This window comes from Lactuca saligna, chromosome 3 (assembly GCF_052625555.1).
Source record: "Lactuca saligna cultivar CGN05327 chromosome 3, ASM5262555v1, whole genome shotgun sequence".
Lineage (NCBI taxonomy): Eukaryota > Viridiplantae > Streptophyta > Magnoliopsida > Asterales > Asteraceae > Lactuca > Lactuca saligna.
This window is the reverse complement of record NC_136419.1, coordinates 19,340,413-19,364,306: the sequence shown is the minus strand read 5'-3', so window position 1 is coordinate 19,364,306 and position 23,894 is coordinate 19,340,413. Positions and strand designations below refer to the sequence as shown.

Here is a 23,894-nt window from a genome sequence, read left to right as displayed (position 1 = left end):
TTTAACTACAAAATTATAGTTCCGTAGCAATTTTGCTATGGCCGTTGCTAGGACGTCTATCCGTAGCATTTCAACTACAACACGCTTCCATCAAAATTCCGTAACAATGAGTTCCGTAGCAAATTCCGTAGCCATTTGGTCCGTAGCAAATTCCGTAGCCATTTGGTCCGTAGCAAATTCCGTAGCCATTTGGTCCATAGCAAATTCCATAGCTAATTGTTCCGTAGAAAATTCCATAGCCATTTGGTCCATAGCAAATTCCGTAACTAATTGTTCCGTAGCAAATTTTGTAGCCATTCTTTCCGAAACAAATTCCGTACCATTCATTCCGTAGCAAATTCCGTAACAACTTTTTTGTAGTCAGTTCCATAACAATCGTTCAATACCATTTTTTCTATAAAATTCGGTTATTCAATTTGACTTATTATATCAATTTACAAAAATACAATTAATATAAAACCAAAAATAACAAAGTATTTCTATAGAAACTAAAAGAAATATCCAATACATCAAAAGATACATATTTCAAAATCAAAAGTCACTACAAATTTAACGTAAAACATTATCGGATACATAATATTCTATCATTGTTTAATAAAAGTTTTGACTTGTTCACTCAATGTGTAAATGACATTCATTGCTTGTGCAAGTTGTTGTTCAAACTTTGCTTGAACATCCACATTTTTCTGCTGAAACTCTGAGCATCCTCATATTTTTGCTGAACATCCTCATATTTTTGTTGAATATCCTCATATTGTTCGCGTTGTGTGTCAACTAACTTCTTCAAATTCTCAATCTCGACTTTTGTCTCGGCATTATTATCCTCGTATTGTTCGCGATGCATTTCAGAAGATCCTTTACTAAAAATATCAATCAAATGAATATCTAAAATTTTTAAAGCACACAACAAAGAAAATGAATATTATTTTTTAACTTTTAATGCTTTTGTTATTCGATCAATCTTGTAAATTTGCATACCTTTGCAAGATTCCCTAAAGATGCTATTGGGAGGAAATATGCAGGATTGAGAGGCGTAGTGAGATCAAAGATGCTGCATATCACATTAAAACACATATGCAGGATAGAGAGGTGTAGTGAGATCAAAGATGCTACATATCACATTAAAACACAGGGGAAAAAAATTAATTAAATTTAAAAAAAAAAAAAAAAAAAAAAAAAAAAAAAAAAAAACTTGGTATTAAGTGGATAACAGAAAAAATCCATTAGTCACCTTCCAGCACTTCCAATGAAGTACATGCGCCATTGTTTTGGATCATCATCAAAAGATTTCCAAATCTTTCACCTGTGAAAGGCAAATCCATCATGGTTAATGCACAAATTTGGTGTTTTTGTATCCATTTATGAGATTTTGAAGAAAACCTACCAATGAAAAAACGTCCAATGGCACCAATTCCATCTTTTGACATCCATCTACATGTTTTTAGTAAATATGTTAAAGTTATATAATCATATCTTTAACCCTAAAAAGAAATTCTTGCAATTATACTATTATAGTAGTATTAAGTTATATAGAAAATTACCTGATGGCAGCAGCAGAAGCTGCAGCTGTGGTTCCAGAAGAATAGTCTAAACCAACTGCCTGTATTATATAAATTCACAGAATTTTATAAAAAAAACGATAATCAAAGAACATTATAATCTATAATTCTATATTCTATCCTTTACAAAATCTATGATTCAGCCTTAAGTACTAGACAATGACATAAAACAAAAAGATCATGATAATTACAAAAGAATAAAAAGAGATGACTGAAATGAAATCAAAGGGAATAAGAAGTAGAGGAAATTAGATTAGGGAATAAAAATGTTTGTTTGCTAAGAAAAAGAAAGAAAGAAATAAGAATTAGAAAAAAGGTAGCAACTTAGATTGATACCCAATCAGAAGTACTGGCTTGAGTTAGATTGACATGCCTTTATAAGACTTGAAGTGATCAATGTGTGACAAATCCATCCAGTGACATTGGTTGGAAACTGTAACAACATGTATTCCAAGTAATCATATGAAACAAATCCTGATTTTGAAAAAAAAACAATTAGAGAAGAAAAATATTAGAGATACCATATGAGGTGAAAATGAAAAAGGAACAAACCAGGGAAGCCAACAGGAAGAACAAAATCTTTAACTATATCAAGAAGCCATGGCAATTCTTTTGAAGAATATCCATTAGATTTGGTGTCATCTTCAAGAAATGTTGTTAGGTGAAACTTGTTATCCAGTATATACCTGACAAAAGGAATTTGAACAACATATTAGGTTGGAATCTACAATGTAGAGTGATTGTTTTACCCTTTTCTCAGCGTCAAGCTAGGACGATGTTGAATTAGGGTCTCAAAAGCTCATAAGAGCTCAGAGGAAGAGACTTCAAAGAAAGAAACTCAAAGAAGATGCTTCCCACCTCATGCAGATTATCGGACCGGAATTGCCTCCTACAGGGGATGATCAAATTGATGATGAAGTTAATAATGTTCACGAACAGTCGGAAGGTGTTCGACGAATTGTCACAGAGGGATTGGAGAGGGGAAATAATCGTAAGACCTCTGAATCCCTGTGCAGCTTCATCCAATTCTTTGCGGATTTAACGTGCTAAAGAGAAAAATCGAGAAACATAAACAAATGAGGAATGAAGAGAGAAGAATGTTACCTGGTAGGGATGAAGACGATCGAGAAAAATCGACCGGTTAACGGAGCAGCAGTGAACAAACAAAGCAAGTCAAACGATGATGAAGACGATCGAGATAAACCGTTTGTGGAATGAGGAATGAGATCGGCGATTGAAAATATGAGTAAATTACAGTTATGGTCCCTGTGGTTATCCAATACAAAACGAAAGGCATCGATTTCCCTCACGCACCTTTCGAAAAAATCAATGGAGTTGACCCAGTCGATTCCAAAGGCGGGTCTATTTCGGTGCTTCTCGCCGCAATTGGAATCCAGGTGTCCGGTGCATCAAGGAATGTGCGAAGTGGAGGTGAATTTTTGTTTAGTGGAAGCGAATGTGGTGGCGCCGCTGGTGTCGCTGTTGGGGGATTCCGATTCCGATGTTTGTGAAGCGTCTTGGGATGTGTTGTTGACTTTAATTGAAGCTGAAAGGTTAGCGTTTGGGTGTAAAGTACTGGGCGAAGCTAATGCGATACCTCAAATTATAAAAATGCTAAATAGCAACAATTCGAATTTGCAAGAAAAGGTATTTAATGAGTTAGAGAGGGTTTTTATGTTGTGAGCAACGATGACGACGTGGCTAAGCAACGGCAGCAGTGGCAGCAGGTTGAGAGAGAGGAAGAGATGAGATTTTTGTCCGGCGATGGATTTGAACGTAGCAAAAATACTTCTAATTTGGGAGGAAGTAAATTGGGGTTACTGGATTTACTAATTTGCCCCTAATGAAACGTTATTGAAACAAGCTGAAACATTATTGAAACAAATTTTATGCGGCAATTCCTTTGATAATTCTTTTTTAACTAAAAATCAAAATAAATCTTTTTAATTCTTTTTTTTTATAATGTAGAAATTATGTTATAACTAAATTTTCAAAACAATTAAAAATAATATTTTATTTTTGTTGTTGAGTTTTCAAAAATAATTTTGTATTTTTAATATATATTTTTAAATAATTTTCTATATTTTGCTACGGAAACATATTTCGTAACTACTTGACTACGGAATTTTCCGTAACCAAATATCTATGGATTTTGATTTCGTAGCTATTTTGCAAATTCATCATTTTGTAACAAATTCCATAATAGATTAGCTACAAAATTTTATTTTGTAGCAAATTTTCCTAGTAAAATAGCTACGGATCCTAATTTCATAGCTAACTAGCTACGGATTTTTATTTTTTAGCTAGCCAATTATGTAGCCAACTAGCTACATACATGGATTTTGTAACAAGTTTCATAGAGAACTAGCTACGGATTTTAATTCCGTAGCAATTATTCAAGATTTAGCTACGGAATGCAATTCCGTAGCCATTTTCGTAGCAAATTAGTTACAACAAACCATTTTGTAACATATTTCGTAGTAAAAGAACTATGAATTTAGACTCCGTAACAACTTTATGTAGCTATTTAATATTTAGCTACATAATGCAAATCCGTAACCATTTATGTAGCAAAATAGCAACGACAAGTCGTTCCGTAGCATATTCCGTAGTAAAATAGCAACAGATTTTGTTTGCATAGTAACTTTCCGTAGCTATTTAGGATTTTTCTTGTAGTGAATACGTCTAAAAATGATGAAGCAAATCAAAATAAAATTAAAGTTAGGCTTCAAAATAATAATCTTTAAAAATTAAATTTTAAAAAGATTAATCTAATGTTTTATTCGGGTTCTTTAGATAATTAACAGGAATTAGAGGAAAAAAAATAACCGAACCCAAACCGAATATTATTATCCTTGTGCGGTTACCCGGAACCAAATTAATTACCCGAAAACTCATAACGCGAACCAAATAACTCTAACTCAAAACCGGTGATACCAAACCGAGGCAGGGGTCGAAGAGATGATGACTTCACTTCATATGTCCAAATTAAATCGAAAATGGCCACATTTGAGAGTGGATGATCATTTAGGGAAAAAGATCTTAAACATTTTTTAAATACCTATATTTTAGGAAGATATATGATTAATTTTGTTATTATCTCTAGATTTTTAATCATATTAATTATATATACAATTGAAAGAGAATGAACAGCAAAGTTCTGTTCCAACCGATATTGACAGGTTGTATGATATATAATAGTTTTTTTTTTGTAATGTGTTTTGATATTTTGATCAATTACTTTTCCATTGTTCTCAACATGTTAATTAACATGTCTTAGTTTTTGAAAATGGAGGTGGAATTCAACCACGCAACTTTCAGAGTTTTAGTTATAGGGTTTTGAGATAAAAATAAATTAGCAATAACATGTAACACTTCATCAACCTAATTATCAAAGCTTCACTCATAGCTATTTAAGGAAAAAATGTTACATAACATGATTCCAACCCCACTTAATTTGGTCCAAATTCGCACAAAAAAAAAAAAAAAAAAAAAAAAAAATCTTCCAAAAAGTTGTTTCTAAGCTTCTTCAATTCATTACATGAACCCTCAAACTTCGACAATATCAAAAAAATATTACATGGAATTTAAACACTTCGATCTCACTTACTTATATCTAACGTGAACTGTAAAAAAAGATTCTGAGAAGAAGTTATAACTGAATCACGCCACAAAGCTTTTTATAGTAAATAATCCAATGACCCTGGAAACATCCTCCATGTCCTGGTGAGTTTAGCTAGCATGATCCAGGAGGGTTTTGGTGGCCAACTCCGGGGCTTGGTCCTGTACATGTTGGCCTATAAGCTCGTGTTTCATACTTCTTGTAACGATTGAACTTAAGCCCCTGTACAGATGGTGGCTTGGGCATAGGTGGTGAATACGTCGGCATGGCTGGAGGAAGGATATTTCGCATTCTTGACGCTTCTAATGAATATATATCATGAGATACGATCAAAACAAGCATCCAAAGACTTAGCAACGTCATGGTGGATGAAGCCTATAAGCTCTTAAAACAAGGTATATATGCAACACTCACTTGGAAATGAAAATATGAAATCTTAGTCTCTCATACGATTTTATTTATATGCAATTTGAAAGTTTGCGAACATGGTTTTAATTAATTATTCGAAGTTCTCAACTATATACTTATACTGATTTTATATTTATAATGATGGTTTTGAAGTAAATATTCCTTCCCTAATAGAGTACCACATGCTGATCTTTGTACGCATTTATAGTCCCATTATGACTTATTTGTATTAAAAAAAAATCCTAAACGTATGTACATATAAGCCTACTGATAATCCAACCCATATGCTTAATGACACGTACTAAAATAACCATATTATATAACTTTCCGCGATCGTTAATACTTTCATATTTTATTTCCGAAGCTCCAAATATGTTTTGAAAAACGCTCAAAATTTAATTCAGAGAATTCAAAGGATATTTCTTAAGTAAATTTATGATTTTAAGTTATGACGTCACGGTATTAAGTTTTAAGGAGTAGTTTTAAAAAAGTAATCCACATCATTACATCAACTAGCGACCATTGTGTTATAGTTTAGGATCCAGGATTTTAATGGAATTTGATGATAATGATAATAATTTTTAAGATGGAAAAAAGCTAAAGGAGGATTATATTTTAAACCAGAAAATATAAAAATACATGATGGGAAAAAAGTACTTATGAATCATGGGAATAGCTTCCATATTTGGGATGGACTACATTTCTTGACTCGCTCCAAAGAAGGACTCAACCGCACACTAAAATTCTTAAATACTATTTAAGAAAAAGAAAGTTGGTAACTGATTTGACATCAAGCGGAATGGTTTGCTTTTCATTTTGAAGATTTGGAGGTCACAAAAGAGCCAATCATTTTCAAGAGTAAGGTAATAAGGTTGTTACTATTTTTTTTCCATAAACTCTTATAAATGTAATCTTAAATATGATCAAGTTTTTATAGATGAAAAATAGTCATCATTTTGATACAAAAGGTGTTGATGGTCGAGGATTCAATTGGATTAGTTGGATACTGATTAAACTAAAGTGTTTTGCATGAAAAATATTTCTTAGTATGAATCTCTGTTGCTATAGCAATTCTGTGGTAGATCATGTATTTTTCAATAATATTATACAAAACAAGTTTGCGATTATTTTTTCTCTTGGAGCTGCATTTATCTCCCCCCACCCCCACCCCCCTAAAAAATAATAAATAAAAAATATAAAGAGAAGATACTAAAGGAGTTGAGGATCTAGACAAACAGGAACAAATGGAAATTAAGGAAGCTTAAATTAGCTTTGATTTACATTGTCATCTCGTGGATCTGGAAACAAAGTTGGTGTTTGAAGAAGTTATGCTCTCTTCTGAATTTACCACATGATATCCAGTTGAATGTGTTTAATTGGATTAAGTATAGGTTTGTTATAAAATTCTAAACTTATTTTGTAATTTGCTCTAGCATCTTGCTAGTTCATTTTAATACAACCACCCTTAAAAAATAAAAACCTTACAATATCATCTAATGTTTAAATACTAATAAATAGGTCATGTATTTCTAAGCTTCTAAAAATATTGTTTATTTATTTTTTTAGAAGATATGTGTTTAGGTTATTTAATATATAAAATATCTTCTATCTTAATTATTTTGACAAACTTTCACAAATGGTTCTTATGGTTTTCATTTTGTCCATAAAATAGTCCTTATGAAATATTTTTTTGCATGAATGGTCCATTTGGACGAAACCTTACACTCACAAGGTCCTTAATGTGGATGTCTGTTTATAAGTGTCGATAACATGCCACATGTGTCTTGAACATGAGGACATTTTCGTTATTTCTCCTAGGGTTTATAACTTATGCTTATTTATTTAACTCCACTTTTTCATATACCTCTACCAAGATGAAGAAAGCCCCATGTGAAGTAGACGAAGCTCAAGAACTCGAAGAATTATGATTTCCCCTGTAGACATTGTGGTCTTTTCGTTATGACATCATGGTTTAATTGCAATGGTAGAAGGCGATTTTAGTCATGTGTTCCAAATGGGTATTGGTATGGTTGGGTTAGGTGGTATGCTGAACCAATGCACTAGATCTGTGGAAGTGATACCTAGGCTACATAGGTCTATGAGCAAACTCCACCAATCCCTTCAAGAAACTACAATGCAAGCAAGAATGTATATGTTCATCCTTTTTTCAGTTAGGTTTTTTTATTTGCTACATGAAGAAGGATTGAGATGACTGTAGGGTTAATATCTTTTGTTACATGAACGTATGAAAGTGTTGGAAGTGTTTGTAGATTTAATGTATTAGTGATCTTATTTTGAGTCTGATGTGGTGTCTAAATGCAAGAAAGTGTTGTGTTGGTAGTCTTGGTGTTATGATTAATGTGTTTTGTGTAGTTGGACTTTGCTTGTAATTTCAAAATATGTAATCTATTAATGTAGACATTGATTAACACCGACATTGAATGTGGATCAATTATTGCTTCTTATTGTACATACCTTATGAATTGAATCAATCAAGTTTAAAACGAAAATAATATACCCAAAAGTGCTATTGTATATCACAACAACAATTGACATTGATTCATAGTGAACCTAAGTTTATAATGATTCAAGTCAACATTTATGACCATACAAAAGAACAGGCCAAACTAAGTATTTTTTGTTACAGAAAACATAAGCATTAAACAACCACACAACAAAGTGGAAAAGTTACATCAAATGACATAACACAAACATACATGAACTATGACCTTTTTGTGGCACTTTGCACATATGACAGTCATCCACTTCCTTGACAGCTTATTCACTGGGCTAGGAAGTTCATCATATACCCTTTTTGTTTCTTCTTAGGCCCACCTACATGCAAATGTAGATAACATGAGTTAATGTCAATGATTAAGCACAACTATCATAATTATATTGACTTACATGAAGAACATGTTTAGGTGCTACCAAAATGTAGGGCATGGTGGTTTTGGCCACAATAATCTACCATTAATGTGTTCAAATTAGTGGTTGAAGACTTATGTGCATGTAACTAGCAAATAACATGGGTGGATCCACTCCTCCAACTCAGAGACATTATTTGCTCCATGTCTAATTTTTTCCCCATATTGCGCTTATAGCATGTGAACACAGTATTCTTGTAATTTTCCCATGCCTACAAATACATGGTTTATCATCAAAATTAACAACAAATTGATCACCACATTGACCAATCACTTAAGTTTTACCAACCTTAATCCAAATAGACTTGTTCTTTTGTGCTTTCTTTCTTATTATTCAAGTAAAATAGTGGCAGTAGCTGTAAATGGACCATGACATCTTTCTATCTCTTTTTGAACATTGCAAAAAAAATTGTCAAATACTCTCTAATAAACTCCAAACAATATATGATTTGTTCACCCCTACCATCTTGCAATTTTGAATTTAGAACCTTACACAGGTTGTTTAACATGATGTTAATGTTTTCCCTTCCAATTAAATTAAATTATATAATCCAAGTGCAACCATATAATAACAAAATAAAGGTTAATGAAGGATGTAATTTTGTATTTGACAAATGAGATCTTGCCTAGTGAGATGGATGAATATATAATAGCTAATCATGAGCTTTAACATTGAAAGTTCTAATTTCTTCCAAATCTTTCTCAAAATGCGTCACACTCACACTAGTAGCAGTTGCACACTTCCACATAAAATCTTACCTTCTTGTCCCTCCATTGTAGTTTCATATTCCTATGAATGTCTCAAATCGAACCTATGATCAACTTCAAGAAAAAGAATTCTAATTTGAAGATTGATGCTCTAGTTATTCCAAAAGATAGTTGACTAATAAATAAATGAAGTAAAAACCATTGTAAAATATCTAAATTCTATTACGTTTTGCATATAAATTATGAAAGTAAAGTTTGAATTAGCATAAAGATCCAGATCATCACCAAGTTGTTCCAAAATCAATGTTTATGAATATGTGGCTTCGTCTTCAACAATTCCATATGAAACAGGGTTTACCCCATTATTGGAATCTACCCTAATAACTGTCACAATTTACCTTGGATAGGGTCCCTTCAAGAAAGCCCCATCCAACCCTAAAAAGTCCATTTGATTACCCTTAAAACCTATGTTTAGTGCTCCTAAATAAACATAAATTATCTTAAATGTCATAGTTTCTGAATCCAGATGGGGTCACTAAAAGAACCAATTTTTTCATTAGTACTTGGGTTGCGTTCCATCAACTCAAGTGAATAGTCCCCCGAAGATCTGTATTTTTGGGCACAATCCCTAAATACATGCTTTTGAGCCAAATAATTTTTTCTATTTACCTTCATTTTTGACATGTTCAACTAATATTTCAAGATAATATTCTCTTGAAGTGCCCTAAATAAAATGGTGGGATTACTTACAATTTGTTTGACAATGTTGGTTGTAAGCTATTTGTGGTTACTTATAAGCTTTAATGCATACTCATTGCTAAAATATGTTCTCAATAACTATGGTAGTGATCATCTAGTCAACTATCTCTTTAAGTCTAGACACTAGTACAACCCACAAACATTTTCCTTGTTTCAAGTTTGCAATCTTGTCCTTGTTTCCAACTCATGACTTTATCCATGGACTACCTGTGACAACCCGAAAGATTTGGATCAAGCAAAGTCTAAATTGTAACCATGTGCAAATAAATTCACAACGTAACCTTGTTACAATAAAACTTTGAAAGCCAAAAGGGCATAAGTGTGTATATATATATATATATATATATATATATATATATATATATATATATATATATACATACATATATATATATATATATATATATATATATATATATATACATACACACACTTTGGAAATCATATTTATAATAACCTCTTGAAAGTAAATAAGTTAGAACAAGGCAAGACCAGTCAAATAGTTGGAATAGGAATCATTAATTTAAAACATTGTTTTATAGTATTTGGCCTAGTACCCCACCCACCCTAGAACACCCCTAAACCGAAATCCCAAAGTCTAGAAAGCACTAAGGTCGATAACTCCAAAAAGTAAGTTCATTAAGGCCGAAAACTCTAAGGATGACTAAGATCGAAATCACATTAGTGAGGGAAGTTAGGACCAACATCTCAAAGGGAATGAGGAGATTGCGATCATGTATGGCCGAAAACTCTAAGGTAGTCCATCCTAGAATGATTTCAGTGGGATACAAAGGATAAGGTTTGACTTTAAGATGTGATATCTCATCAGTATCCCATGCAAAACAATACATAACCTATATCCATGAAATTAACCAACATATTTCCAAGTAAATATCACATCAACTTTTCTACTCCTTATATTTGGATGAAATTAACTCCAAAACCCCACTATTCCTCTCTTCTTACTTCATGTTAATTTCCAATTTCCGACCAAACAACAACCTTCCAAGTTCAACATTCTCCAAGCTTTATCCTTAGATTTTGGTAAGTATTTTCGAGATTTCCTAGTGATTCTACACATTTTTACTTTCACTCTATTTACACACAGTAAAATGTGTTAAAACCGTTAGAATAACACTATTCTCAAGGAAGTTCATCAACTCCATTCAAGGGTTTAGGCTTGAAATCTTAACTTCATCACCTCTAATAGCCCACAAATCCACTCAAGGTGAGTTCATACCCCCCATATTTTCAAGCATTTTCAAGTTTTTTTAGAGGAGGGGGGTGCAATAAAAGTAAAACTTTGTTTATCACGCAAATACTTACATGTTTTCATCTTTACGTTAATTATAAGATATTATTTGCATAAGGTATGTCTATCACTACTTTTATGCAATATTTGTGACATATTAGTTTTCATTTGCAAAACTAACAAAAACATAACTCATTATATTCTACAAACATCATAAGGAAAATTACGATTTGGAAAAACTACAAGGTTTTGAAAACTTATACTAAAATATAGCCTTTCAAGTAATAATGGTTACATTATAGTCGTGTACTAATTTGGTGGGTTCCAATCAAAAAAATATTGTGTTTGATTTCATATTTTGACACTAGATAAGATAACAACTTTATATTTATATAATAGAGTATATAAATAGTCTCAGCCACAAAAGATAAACTTTAATTGGTATAGTTTTGAAGTCACAAACCACACTTTCATTTCAGAAGAACCATATAATTATTCAAAAGTATAATTATTTCATTTTACAAGAAAAATGAGTCATAGTTTCCGTAAATTTGTTGATGCTCTTGTGAGATGCTCCTGCATCATACCTACCAAGCGTACACCTTAAGTCTTGTAGTATAACCAGAGTCTCCTTGAGGGAGAGCGAGACTGTTGTGTATAGATCTATATGGGATTGACAATCCCGCACTTCAGTTGTTCACTACAGATAGACCAGCAAGTCTAGGGTGACAAATGTTTTCCTGCTCTGACTCCTGAAGAACGTTGTACAGACCACCCGTTGTATTAGCATGGTTATAATAACTCACATAGGGATCAGTGACACTACTTGGTTTACGGGGTAACTTACACTTAAATAGTTTTATAAAAAGATAAAACTACGTACTATTTTCAGCACAACACCACTTACATTTTTGGTTTTAGGGTTTAAGACTACAATTCATATTTAAGAAAATATTGGATTTTCTGGGTACATACACTCTCACATTAAAAGGAAAAGATACAAAGGAATATACATACATTTAGGTTTTTGAGGATAAGACCTACAACTCGTTTTAAAGAAAATATCGGATTTTCTAGGGGTTTACAAAAATCATTTTTCACGAAACAGCTACAAATCTTTCTCATTCCAAAATGCTCATGAGCTCACCAACTTAATTCTTGACACTTTTCAAAATCACTTGTATTCTCAGGAAACCAGTAGACAGGTTTTCAACCCTTCTTGAGGGTCGGCGTCGTCGTTTCATCTTTTGTACTTTTCAGTTATTTGTATTTAACTTTTGATGCAAACAAAGTTTTGTAAACAATGTAAACTTGAAATCTCAATGTATGAATGTTTGGGTTGCTATGTTTCATTTATATTCAAATTTTATGATATTGTCCATGAAGTCACTCCATCTGCCCCCAAACGTTTCCACCGTTCTGGTTTGGGGGTCTAACACTACCATTCATATTAGGGCTTCTCGTGGGCAGAGCTTTGGCTCGCGAATTTCACTTCTCGAGATCTTTGGGGCTTCAAAACTTGCTTCGGGTCTCAGGAATGATATCCGGGCTTCGGGGTATTTCTTGCACGCAAAATGAGGTAAAAACGCGAGAGAAAAGGAAGAATGGATCACTAAAACTCGACTGCACTCGACATCTATTTATAGGGGCTGAAACCCCAAATTATGTTGGGCGTAATCCTTAGTTACACTGGGCGTAACCTGGATAAGGTCGTTGACACCCCCCCCCCCCCCCCCCCACCCTTTGGATAATATCGAAATTTATAATTAAATTTAATATTTTAATTATTTAATAAATTTCAAAAATTCATATCTTCCTCATACGAACTCTGTTTTCAACGTTTTTTTTATATTCACGCGTAGGTGAGACTACGCTCTACAACTTTCGTTTGGACTCCGTTAGCTAATTTTGAATTTATTTTTATTATTTATTTTTAGTAGGCCGGAACAAGAAAACTCTGTTATAAATTTATAACTTCTTCATCTAACGTCCGTTTTCATCTGTCTTTTTACCATTGAACTACTATCAACAAGATCTTCGATTCCCGTTTAGATTGTTTCGGCTAAAAACTGCTCGATCTCAAATCAAGTATTCAACTGCATACCGCTAAGTCGAAACTTAGAAAAATCATAACTTCCTCATACGAAGTCAGATTTGGACGTTCTTTTTATGCACGCTCACGGTTTAACGAACTCTAAGACTTTTGTTTAGATTGATAAGGCTAAATATCGCTCTAACGTAAATTTACTTTTTACGTCATTCAATGTCGTGCCGGTTCCGTCGTGAAACTTCGACATGTCATAACTTTTTCGTTATAACTCGGATTTCGGCGTTCTTTATATGTACAGAATCCTTGTAACATATACTACAACTTAGTTAAGATTATTCCTTCAAAATGATCTTCCATCAAAAAGTCACTTTTGACGCTTATTGTCCTTAAATTGACTAGCCCTAATCTACGAGCGTTACAATTATCTCCCCCTTATGATGATTACGTCCTGGATTCATAAAGAAACAGGGCTTGAACAATGATTGCATACGTTAACTTTCCATCCTAATTAATAACTGTGATGCTCAATATTTCATCCTCTTTTCATACTATGTTAGAATTTCAATCGTAACCTTCAAGTTACAAAATAAATCCTTATTATGGACTCCTTCTTCATCTTAGGACTCAAGTCTCTTAGAGTCAGATTCTAGAATGGTTACGTCATGTTCTAATGACCTTTCATTGTATGATGCAATGCTTAGGATGATTACAATTATCTCCCCTTAGGATGATTACATTATGTTCTAATGACCTCTCATCATATGATGCAACGCTTAGACTCAAGTCTCTTAGAGTCAAATTCTAGAATAGAATATACCTTCCTTCATATTCTAATGTGATATAATCATATTTTTCCATGTAGCATTTCTAGCTACAAGCTTCCTTAACAACGAGCGCGATGTCATCGATCACATTGATTTCAATCTGCTGACTTGAGTTAGATGCTACCTCGAACTTGGTTCTCTGAACTACGTGACAAACTCATCGTAGTCTGACTCAATTTGATATGACCACTAGGGTCAGAATACCAGTCATCTTTTTTTAGTCATTACCGAAACAATGGTAACGACATACTTGAATAAAAACGAACTCAATTACAAGCTTATTGGTAACATTGTGACTTTCCCTGATCCAAGCGTGAGTCCTGTGCTTCCAGTAGTATAGATCTCTACTACTATTCACACCTACTCATACTCATCCCAAGTATTATCTCGCAGTTAACCGAGTCACCATACAAAAATCACACTATCATTTAACCATTATATAACAAAACCAGGGTTTATATTATATCTTGAAACGATTACACAAAAGTTCAAGTTCACCCTATACTATGCCTCTAATACGCTACATCATAAGTTACTATTCTCACTGCTACTTCATAACTTGATCCTTGGATATAAAATCCTCATCCTTGATTTGCTTCATCGAGGATCATGTGGAATGCCCTTGGCTGTGGCAGTGCGTTTTTCTTTGCAGCTTCAACCTTCTTTGGGCAGTTCTTCGAAATATGCCCACCATCTCCACATTCGTAACACTTCCTATTTTCGAACGTACAATCTCTAGAATAGGGACCGGTCCTACCACACTTATAGTAGGTCACTTCTCCATCGCATCTTCCGAAGTGCTTCTTCTTTCACTTCTCGCACCATCTTGCTTCACTTCCTCTTTCTACTCTTGACTTTAGAAAGTTTCTCTCCTTGTTGGATCTTGAAGATCCTTCAAACTTTCTTTTCTCACCCACTTCAGCCTTCTCCAGATTCTTTTCCTTTATCTGGGTCTCGACATTTTTAGCAGCCCAGATGGCGGCTTTCAGAGTGGTCACTTGCTTGACTATCGGACCAAAGTCCGCTGGTAGTCCATTGGCAAAATTGTTGACCTTGGAATATTCAGTTGGAATAAGGTATGGAATAAGCTTCATCTTCTTCGTAAAGCTTGTAGCGTATTCAGTGACGCTCAATCTTCCCTTCTTTAGATTCCGGAAATCGGTTTTTTTATTTCTAGAAGATCCTGCTCAGAGCAGTATTGCATTTTCAATTGCACTACGAACTCTTCCTAAGGCATCTTGCTAGCTTCCTCCTTGGGCATCAAACCAGCCAGTAACTTCCACCAGCTCAGTACTCCAGACTTTAACAGAAGAATTGCAAGAGCGGTCTTCTATCTGTTTCTACACTCGCAACTTTCAAACAATGTCTTCATCTTGGAGATCCAGTCCATTACTTGCACTGGTGTCGGGCTCCCAGAAAGACACGTTGGTTTAAATGCCATGAAATCCTTGTACTTGCATCCACGTTCATCATTTCCTACATCCTGATTGTTTCGTCTATCTATTGGTGGGTTGGCTTGACCAACGGTCCCACTATAGTTCCCTCCTTCTGACTGCCCCTCATTCAGCTCGAGTTGTTCAACTGGTATTGAGGGTTCACTCCTGTTATTCAGCAACAATTTTCTCATTTCCTCCTTTTTTTCAGCCATCATGGTTTGAATCATGGTTCGCACTCCTGCCATTGTGATTGGTTCAGGTGCTGCTGCTATAACAGCCACTCGCTCAACCACAGGTGGTTGATTCTTGTTTTTGTTCACGTTTCCAGCTCCACTCCTGGTTGTTTCCATTTTTGATCTATACACCAAATAAGGTGATTTTAGATCTTCATTCACGGTAGATATTCAAATCATCCTTATGACTTTGAAACGTTTACATGCTAGTTCTAATATCGTAGACGCACGCTTAGAATCCTAAACACATAAGGTTTTTCGATCCGGTCGGCAACAGACCATAGATCCGAACAAATAATATCATATATGGCAACATATAACATTTAGCACATAAAAGAATTTTAGGCAACTTTCCTAAAATATACTAGTGCTCGTGTCTTAAAATATGGTAGATACTCATCTCACAATCATCGCTTAGCATTCTAAGTTTAAGTCTAGAAATCCTACAAATTCGTAGTTTGCTTAAACTAATGCTCTGATACCAACTGTGACATCCCCAATTTCACGGCCAGAAAAAGACCGATTTGTTTATGCTTTGTTTTATAAAATAAGAGTGATCCTTTGATTAAAAGAGTTGTGGAATTTGTTGCCAAAACAAAATATGATAAAATTTATCAAAACGTTCCTCAAAGAGAATGTATTTTCGTTAAATAATATAACCTCGGGATGTCATGTTCCCATACAGACCAAAAGCATAAACAGTACAATACAGACCTTACAACCGTTATTTGTAACTACTGATCTATAATCCAAAATCTCTCATCAAGTCCACCAATTTATACTCTTATGCCATTACCTGTAATGCAAAGAAAACTGAGTGGGTCAGGCTTAGGAGCCTGGTGAGCATATAGGGTTTTCAACCCACAATAATATAATTATTATATTTAATCATCAAATAATCAACCCAATTACTCATCCCCATTATCTTTGTTTAATCTTCCCTAAAGATATTATCCTAAGGGTCGTCTCCTATATCATATTTACCTCTCATCTCCTTACATCTTATTTCCTTATATGTTTGTTCATAAGAACTTTTCCTAAGAATCATAGCCTACATCGCATAGACAATACTAATTCGGGGATCACTCCCTCAATATGTGTCTAGTACGGGTTAGGGTATCATCGCATGATTACGCAGCCACAACATCGCCTGGACTTGTAAATCATAATAAGGGTTAGACTATCATCGCATGAATACGCAGCCACAACATCGCCTTGACTCGTAATTCATTACCTATCTATCATCACCATTATATCCTCACTTATCTCTTATCACATTATTTCATCACACACCAACTATTTCATCAACCCATGTTCTACCCAACATATTTGTAGATATAAATTACATATACAGTTTAAAACTATTTAAAAACATGTATAAAACATTCATTCAACATCCATCTCAAGTAAACAACAATATATAAATATGTAACATGTATTTCATAGCAAATACTTCATATCTATGTGTTAGAAGAAAGTAACCACACACTCACTTGATCAGAAGATGATCGGACAGCGCTACGGCTTGTAGAAGTAGTATTCTTCGGTGAAACCCTGAGATCTTCACAAAAACCGGGCTTCTCGCGGGCAGAGCTTCGGCTCGGGAATTTCACTTCTCGGGATCTTCGAGGCTTCAGGACTTGCTTCGGGTCTCGGGAATAATACCGGGGCTTCGGGGTATTTCTTACACGTAAAACGAGGTAAAAACGCGAGAGAAGGGAAAATGGAGCACCAAAACTCGGCTGCACTCGACATCTATTTATAGGGGCTAAAACCCCGAATTATGTTGGGCGTAATCCTTAGTTACGCTGGGCGTAACCTAGATAAGGTCGCTGACTCCCCCCCCCCCCCCCCTCCCCCCCTTGGATAATATCGAAATTTATAATTAAATTTAATATTTTAATTATTTAATAAATTTCAAAAATTCATATCTTCCTCATAAGAACTTCATTTTCAACGTTCTTTATATCCACGTGTAGGTGAGACTACGCTCTAAAACTTTTGTTTAGACTCCGTTAGCTAATTTTGAAATTATTTGTATTTTTTATCTTTAGTAGGCCGGGACAAGAAAACTCTGTTGTAAATTCATAACTTCTTCATCTGATGTCTATTTTCGTCTGTCTTTTTACCATTGAACTACTATCAACAAGATCTTCGATTCTCATTTAGATTGTTTTGGCTAAAAACTGCTTGATCTCGAATCGAGTATTTGGGTTGCATACCGCTAAGTCAAAACTTAGAAAAATCATAACTTCCTCATACGAAGTCAGATTTGGACGTTCTTTTTATGCACGCTCACGGTTTAACAAAATCTAAGACTTTTGTTTAGATTGCTAAGGCTAAATATCGCTCTAACGTAAATTCACTTTTTACGTCATTCAGCGTCGTGCCGGTTCCGTCGTGAAACTTCAACAGGTCATAACTTCTTCATTATAACTCGGATTTCGGCATTCTTTATATGTACAGAATCCTTGTAACATATACTAAAACTTAGTTAAGATTATTCCTTCAAAATAATCTTCCATAAAAAAGGCATTCTTGACGCTTATTGTCCTTAAATTGACTAGCCCTAATCTACGGGCGTTACAGTAATTCGAGATGTGAAGAGCTTTTGAAGCCAGGCTTCTTCCAAGATGAAGACTCAGCAGAGACATTCCTGGTTTTTGATGTAATAGAGTCCATATAAGCATTAAATGCTCCCTATCATTTATATTGATTGAACTCTTCATAGGACAAAATTGAGTAAATCGCATGTGTCAACTTTTCTGACTTATCAGATTTACATTTTCTATGTAAGTCTTGTATTTTATCTTATTTATTATCTCCTTTCATGTTTAAGGAGATGATTTCAATGCATTGTAACCTTGAAGTAACAATATTATCTTCACATCAAGTACTAAATCCCTTGCAAATCACATCTCTTTCTCCATCATTCTTGTTGTTCTTAAGTTATCTTTACTTTGATCATACTCACTTTAATTTACTCAAATATTTTGTTGAATGCTTTGCTGATCTTCATACTTCAAGGCAAGACTGGTTTATGAGACTTGACTAGACTAAAATATTAGCAGTAACATTGATCTAAAGCTAATTCAAGGTTTGAGTTTTCAAACGTTGTCTGTGCACTAAGTCATGCACTTTCAATTTGTATCAGAGCTTGAGTGGTTATCCTTTGAATCCTTAAGAATATATTATATTTGATCTGAGATTACCTTGGTATCTCAATCATTTCTATGTTCAGGATAAAAGTTGTTTTGTATACCACTTCTAGTATCAAGTCAAGAACACTTGATGAACATGTGAAAGTTTGGATGATCCTAAGAACGATTTTCGGTGTTAAAATGTGAGTAGATGATTCAAGGATGTTATGAAAACATGGAATAACACTTGATTTTAGATGAAATACTTACCAAAAATTGAAGTAATAGCTCAAGAACACTTCTAAAAAGTAGTTGGAAGTAGAGAGTAAGAAAAGTGTAAAAGTATGGAAATCAAGAAATCTTCCAAGGATTTCCTTATATAGAAGGTTGTTGGAGCAAGTTGCAAAGATGAAAGGATATTTGCCTTGGTTTTTGTGATGTGGATACGGTTGGGTTAATGGGGAAGTGACACATGGAGGCAAGTGGGCACACTTGACCCACTTGTGGGGTAAAATATCCTTAGATATTTCTATTAATGAAATAATGATTTTATAATTAATAAATCCTTGGGATATGAATATATAGGGTCTTATATGTCAAAATATGAATTTGCATGAAAATCCCACATTAAAATCATGAAAAACGGGCTTAAAATGTGAAAAGGGTCAAAAACCGGGAATTGGTGCGAATTTAACAAAATTTCGGATCTCAGGACCGAAGTTCGGTCTTAATAGGCTTAGAATCGAGAGTGGGGAAAAGGAGGCAAAGGTAGCTAAATGGACCGAAGGTGCGAGGGGGCGAAATGAAGCAAAGGAGAAGGAAGAAGGGAAGCGAAGGCGAAGCTCGGTTCATTTCGGTTCGCATGGGTTCAGTCCTTCAGGTTTCGGTTTCGATCCTATCTGTAGTTTCGGTTTCGACCCTTAGCAGTTCGGTTCTTAGGTTTCGGTTCTAATGGGAGCTTCGGCCCTATATGGCTACTTTTCAATTTAACTTCCTGTTTTGCGCGATTTTTGGCCAAGTTAAGGGTCGGGATGACCCAGATGACTATAAAAAGTTGAGAGAGATTTTGAGAGAGATTTGGGAGAGAATAGAGGGAGAGATTTTATTTTAGCCAATATTAGTTTATAGTTTCGCAATGCAAGGCCCGTGAACCCCGTTATACTTCGTTTATGATTATTTTAAGTCCCCAAAAGGGTCCATAGTCGTGTTTTGATGCGGTTAACTCCCTTCTTAGGGTTTAACATTGATAAACACATAAAATATTTGAGACACTTGAATTTTTGACATACAAATGCACATTTTCACAGAATAACTTTTAATCATACAAGTACTAGATAAGTATGACCGTTTTGACTTGTTGACTTGACTTTGACTTTGACTTGAATTTGAGGTTTGTCACATTATCCCCCGTTCGAAGGAATTTCGTCCCGAAATTTGCATTTTGAGAGGGACTTCAAGGGTTGGGTAATAGATGTGGATATTTTTGTTTCATTTGGTCCTCACGCTCCCATGTAAATTCGGGTCCTCACTTGGTGTTCAGCGTACCTTCAGGATAGGAATGCGGATTTGTTTCATCAATTTGACCTCTCGATACATGATTTCAACAGGTTCCTCTATAAAGTGGAGGTTCTCATTGATCTCATTTTCTTCCAACGGAATGAAAAGGGTCTCATCAGACAAACATTTCTTTAAGTTCGACACATGAAAGGTAGGATGAACATTGTTGAGTTCTTGTGGTAATTGTAGCTTGTATGCCGCCGGGCGAATCCTGGCGAGGATTTCAAATGGTCCAGTATACCTTGGATTTAATTACCCACGTTTTCCAAAATGTATTAATCCCTTCATTGGTGATACTTTCAATAGTACTCGATCCCCAACTTGGAACTCCAAAGGCTTCCGTCTCTTATTCGCGTAACTCTTTTTTCAGTCTTGTGAAGCCTTCATCCGTTCACGAATTTGGACGATATTATCTGTTGTTTCCTTTATGATCTCCGGGCCAGTGAGTGTGTTGTTAGGAACTTACCCTCTTGCTAGTAGCGTATCACCCACCTCAGCCCAGCACAGGGGTGTTCTGCACTTACAGCCATAGAGGGCTTAGAATGGAGCAACTTTGATGCTAGTGTGATAACTATTATTGTATGAGAATTTGATAAGGGGTAAATGAGCATCCCACACTTTACCAAAGTCCATCACACAAGCTCTTAGCATTCCCTCTAACATTTGAATGGTCCTTTCACTCTGCCCGTCGGTCTGTGGGTGGTAGGTTGTACTCCTGTCCAGCCTAGTTCCCATAGCTTTCTATAGTGACTGCCAGAATCGTGATGTGAACTGACTATCTCTATCAGAGATAATGGATATCGGTACTCCATGAAGTCGCACGACTTCTTTAATGTAGACTCTTGTTAGTTTCTCCAATTTGTCTGACTCCTTTATTGGTAGGAAGTGTGCGGATTTGGTTAATCTGTCGACGATTACCCAAATGGTGTCAAGTCCACTCGTTGTCTTAGGTAACTTGGTAATGAAATCCATCGTAATCCGCTCCCACTTCCACTCGGGTATCTCTGGCTGTTGAAGTAGTCTCGAGGGATTTTGATACTCCACATTAACCTTGGCGCAACTCAGGCACTTGCCCACAAAGGTAGCTATTTTCAGATTTCATGTTCAGCCACCAATACAACTTCTTGAGGTCTAAGTACATTTTTTTTGAACCGGGATGCACGGAGTAATGATTTTATGAGCTTCATTCATGACAACGACCCGGAACCCACCAAATTTTGTTGTCCAGATCCGGTTCATGAGACAGCAAACTCTGTCATCCCTGACTTCAAGATTTTTGTCCATTCCTCTTAACACTTCGCTTGCCACGTTCTCTGGTTTTAGGGCTTCTTCATGTGCCTCCTTTATTTGTGCGGATAGGTGTGAATGGATGGTCATAGTTAATGCCTTTACTCGGCGGTCCGAGTATTCCTTTCTACTCAAAGCGTCTGTAATTGCGTTGGCTTTTCCTGGGTCATAACGAATCTCGCATTTGTAATCGTTTAGTAATTATATCCATCATCTTTGTGTCATGTTGAGTTCTTTTTTATTGAGGATATGTTGAAGGCTTTTGTGGTCGGTGAAGATAGTGCACTTGGTACCGTAGAGGTAATATCTCCAGATTTTTAGGGCGAAAACTACCGCTCCTAGTCCAAGATCATGCATTGTATAGTTTATCTTGTGCGTCTTCAGCTGTCTTGAGGCGTAGGCAGTGACCTTTCCTCGTTGCATTAAGACACATCCTAGTCCTTGGTTTGATGCTTCGCAATAAACCACAAGGTCCTCTGTTCCATCTAGTAAGGACAAGATCGGAGCACTACACAGGGCCTGTTTCAGCGTTTCGCATGTAGCCTCTTGTTTATCCTCCCAGACAAAAGTCACTCCTTTTGGGGTTAAGGTGGTGAGTGGTTTTGCGATTTTGGAGAAGTTATGGATGAATCTTTAATAGTAACCGGCGAGTCTTAAAAATTGTCGGATTTTTGTGGGTGTTCTTGGTGCTGTCCAGCTTTCGATTACCTTGATCTTTGAAGGGTCAACATGAATTCCTTCCATGCTAACTATATGTCCAAGGAAATTCACTTCTCGAATCCAGAACTCACATCTTGAGAATTTTGCGTACAATTTCTCCGCCCTAAGTGTCTCCAGGACTTGACGTAAATGTTGGTTGTGTTCTTCCTTACTTCGGGAGTAGACTAGTATATCGTCAATGAAAACAATCACGAATTGGTCTAAGTAAGATCGACACACCCGATTCATCAGGTCCATAAATGCCACGGGTGCATTTGTTAGGCTGAAATGCATCACTACAAATTTGTAGTGACCACAACGCATTGTGAATGTTGTATTAGGAATATCCTCCTCTTGAACTCGTAGTTGATGGTGTTGGGTTTTGAGCAATCTAACACTTCCTAAGTGTGCATGCAACCCTAATAAATCTTGGATCTATGTTTGTCTAAATACATGCAAAATAATAATTTTTCCAAGGTTCATAACCTATCTAACATGGCATGGGGTACTTTTAAACGTAAAAGAATTAGATGAGATTACATACCTTTTGATGATGAGTTTGATTCCTAAGGAGTTTGAGGGCCAAGCACCAATAGTGTGAATGCCTCAAATGGAATCACAAATCACCATAAACTCTTGGAAAACTTTGAGAGAGTGTATACACACTATAAAATCGGTCACACACAAACACACACACACACACACACACACACTAGTGACACTAGTGGCTATTTCATGCAACATAAGCATGCTTATATAGTGTACATGATTAGGGTGAAACCCTAATAACCCATGACCTTTCCTTTTCCAAGGATCCATGGGTTAAAAGCTCCATGGATCATCCATGGACTTCCATACAAGCCTAGCCCATTAACAAATGAGTGTTAGCCCACACCATATAAAACAAATAGCCCACAATCTAATTAGTCTTCCTTTTAATCTCTAAATTAATTCATAATTAATTTAAGACTAAGACTAATTAAATAACATGACTTCATATTAATATATTATAACTTATAATATATTAATAATCATATGTGTATAACTCTCATAAAATTATCCATAAATAGTTTGGATGAAATGCAACCCAAATGGACCATGTCGGGTCGGGTCAAGTATATACCAAATAAGTTATGGACTTAGACACCTTATCCAACAGATGGTACCTTCATCTAAGGTCAATCTTTGAGAAGAAACTTGCTCCTTGTAGCTGGTCAAAGAGATCATCGATTAGCGGCTTTTAATGGTGAGTTTTTTCAATTCACGGTAGTCAATGCACATACAGAATGATCCATCCTTCTTTTTGACGAACAAGACTGTTGCTCCCCAAGGTGAGAAGCTTGGCCTTATGAAACATTTGCTTAGTAGTTCATTCAATTAACTAGACAATTCCTGCATTTCAGCTGGGGTAGACGGTATGGCGATTTAGCTAC

At 35.3% G+C, this 23,894-nt stretch overlaps 1 protein-coding gene across 4 annotated transcripts; it reads right to left on the bottom strand.

Annotated features, from left to right (window-relative positions):
- Window positions 1-543: 543 nt before the first annotated feature.
- LOC145033434 (protein root UVB sensitive 5-like) lies at window positions 544-3,308 on the bottom strand. 4 transcript variants are annotated; one of them, XM_078982049.1, is made up of 9 exons: window positions 2,664-3,308; window positions 2,418-2,567; window positions 2,112-2,245; window positions 1,929-2,033; window positions 1,542-1,596; window positions 1,385-1,431; window positions 1,232-1,303; window positions 979-1,109; window positions 544-860 (listed from the first exon to the last, which is right to left on the bottom strand). In XM_078982049.1, exons 2-9 carry the CDS (start codon window positions 2,420-2,422, stop codon window positions 858-860), a joined length of 552 nt encoding a protein of 183 aa, XP_078838175.1. In that variant the 5' UTR covers window positions 2,423-2,567; window positions 2,664-3,308; the 3' UTR covers window positions 544-857. The 4 variants fall into 4 exon arrangements, with proteins under 4 accessions (XP_078838175.1, XP_078838176.1, XP_078838174.1 ...); XM_078982050.1 differs by having other exon boundaries at window positions 2,418-2,448; XM_078982048.1 differs by having other exon boundaries at window positions 2,418-3,308.
- Between the last annotated feature and the right edge of the window lie 20,586 nt (window positions 3,309-23,894).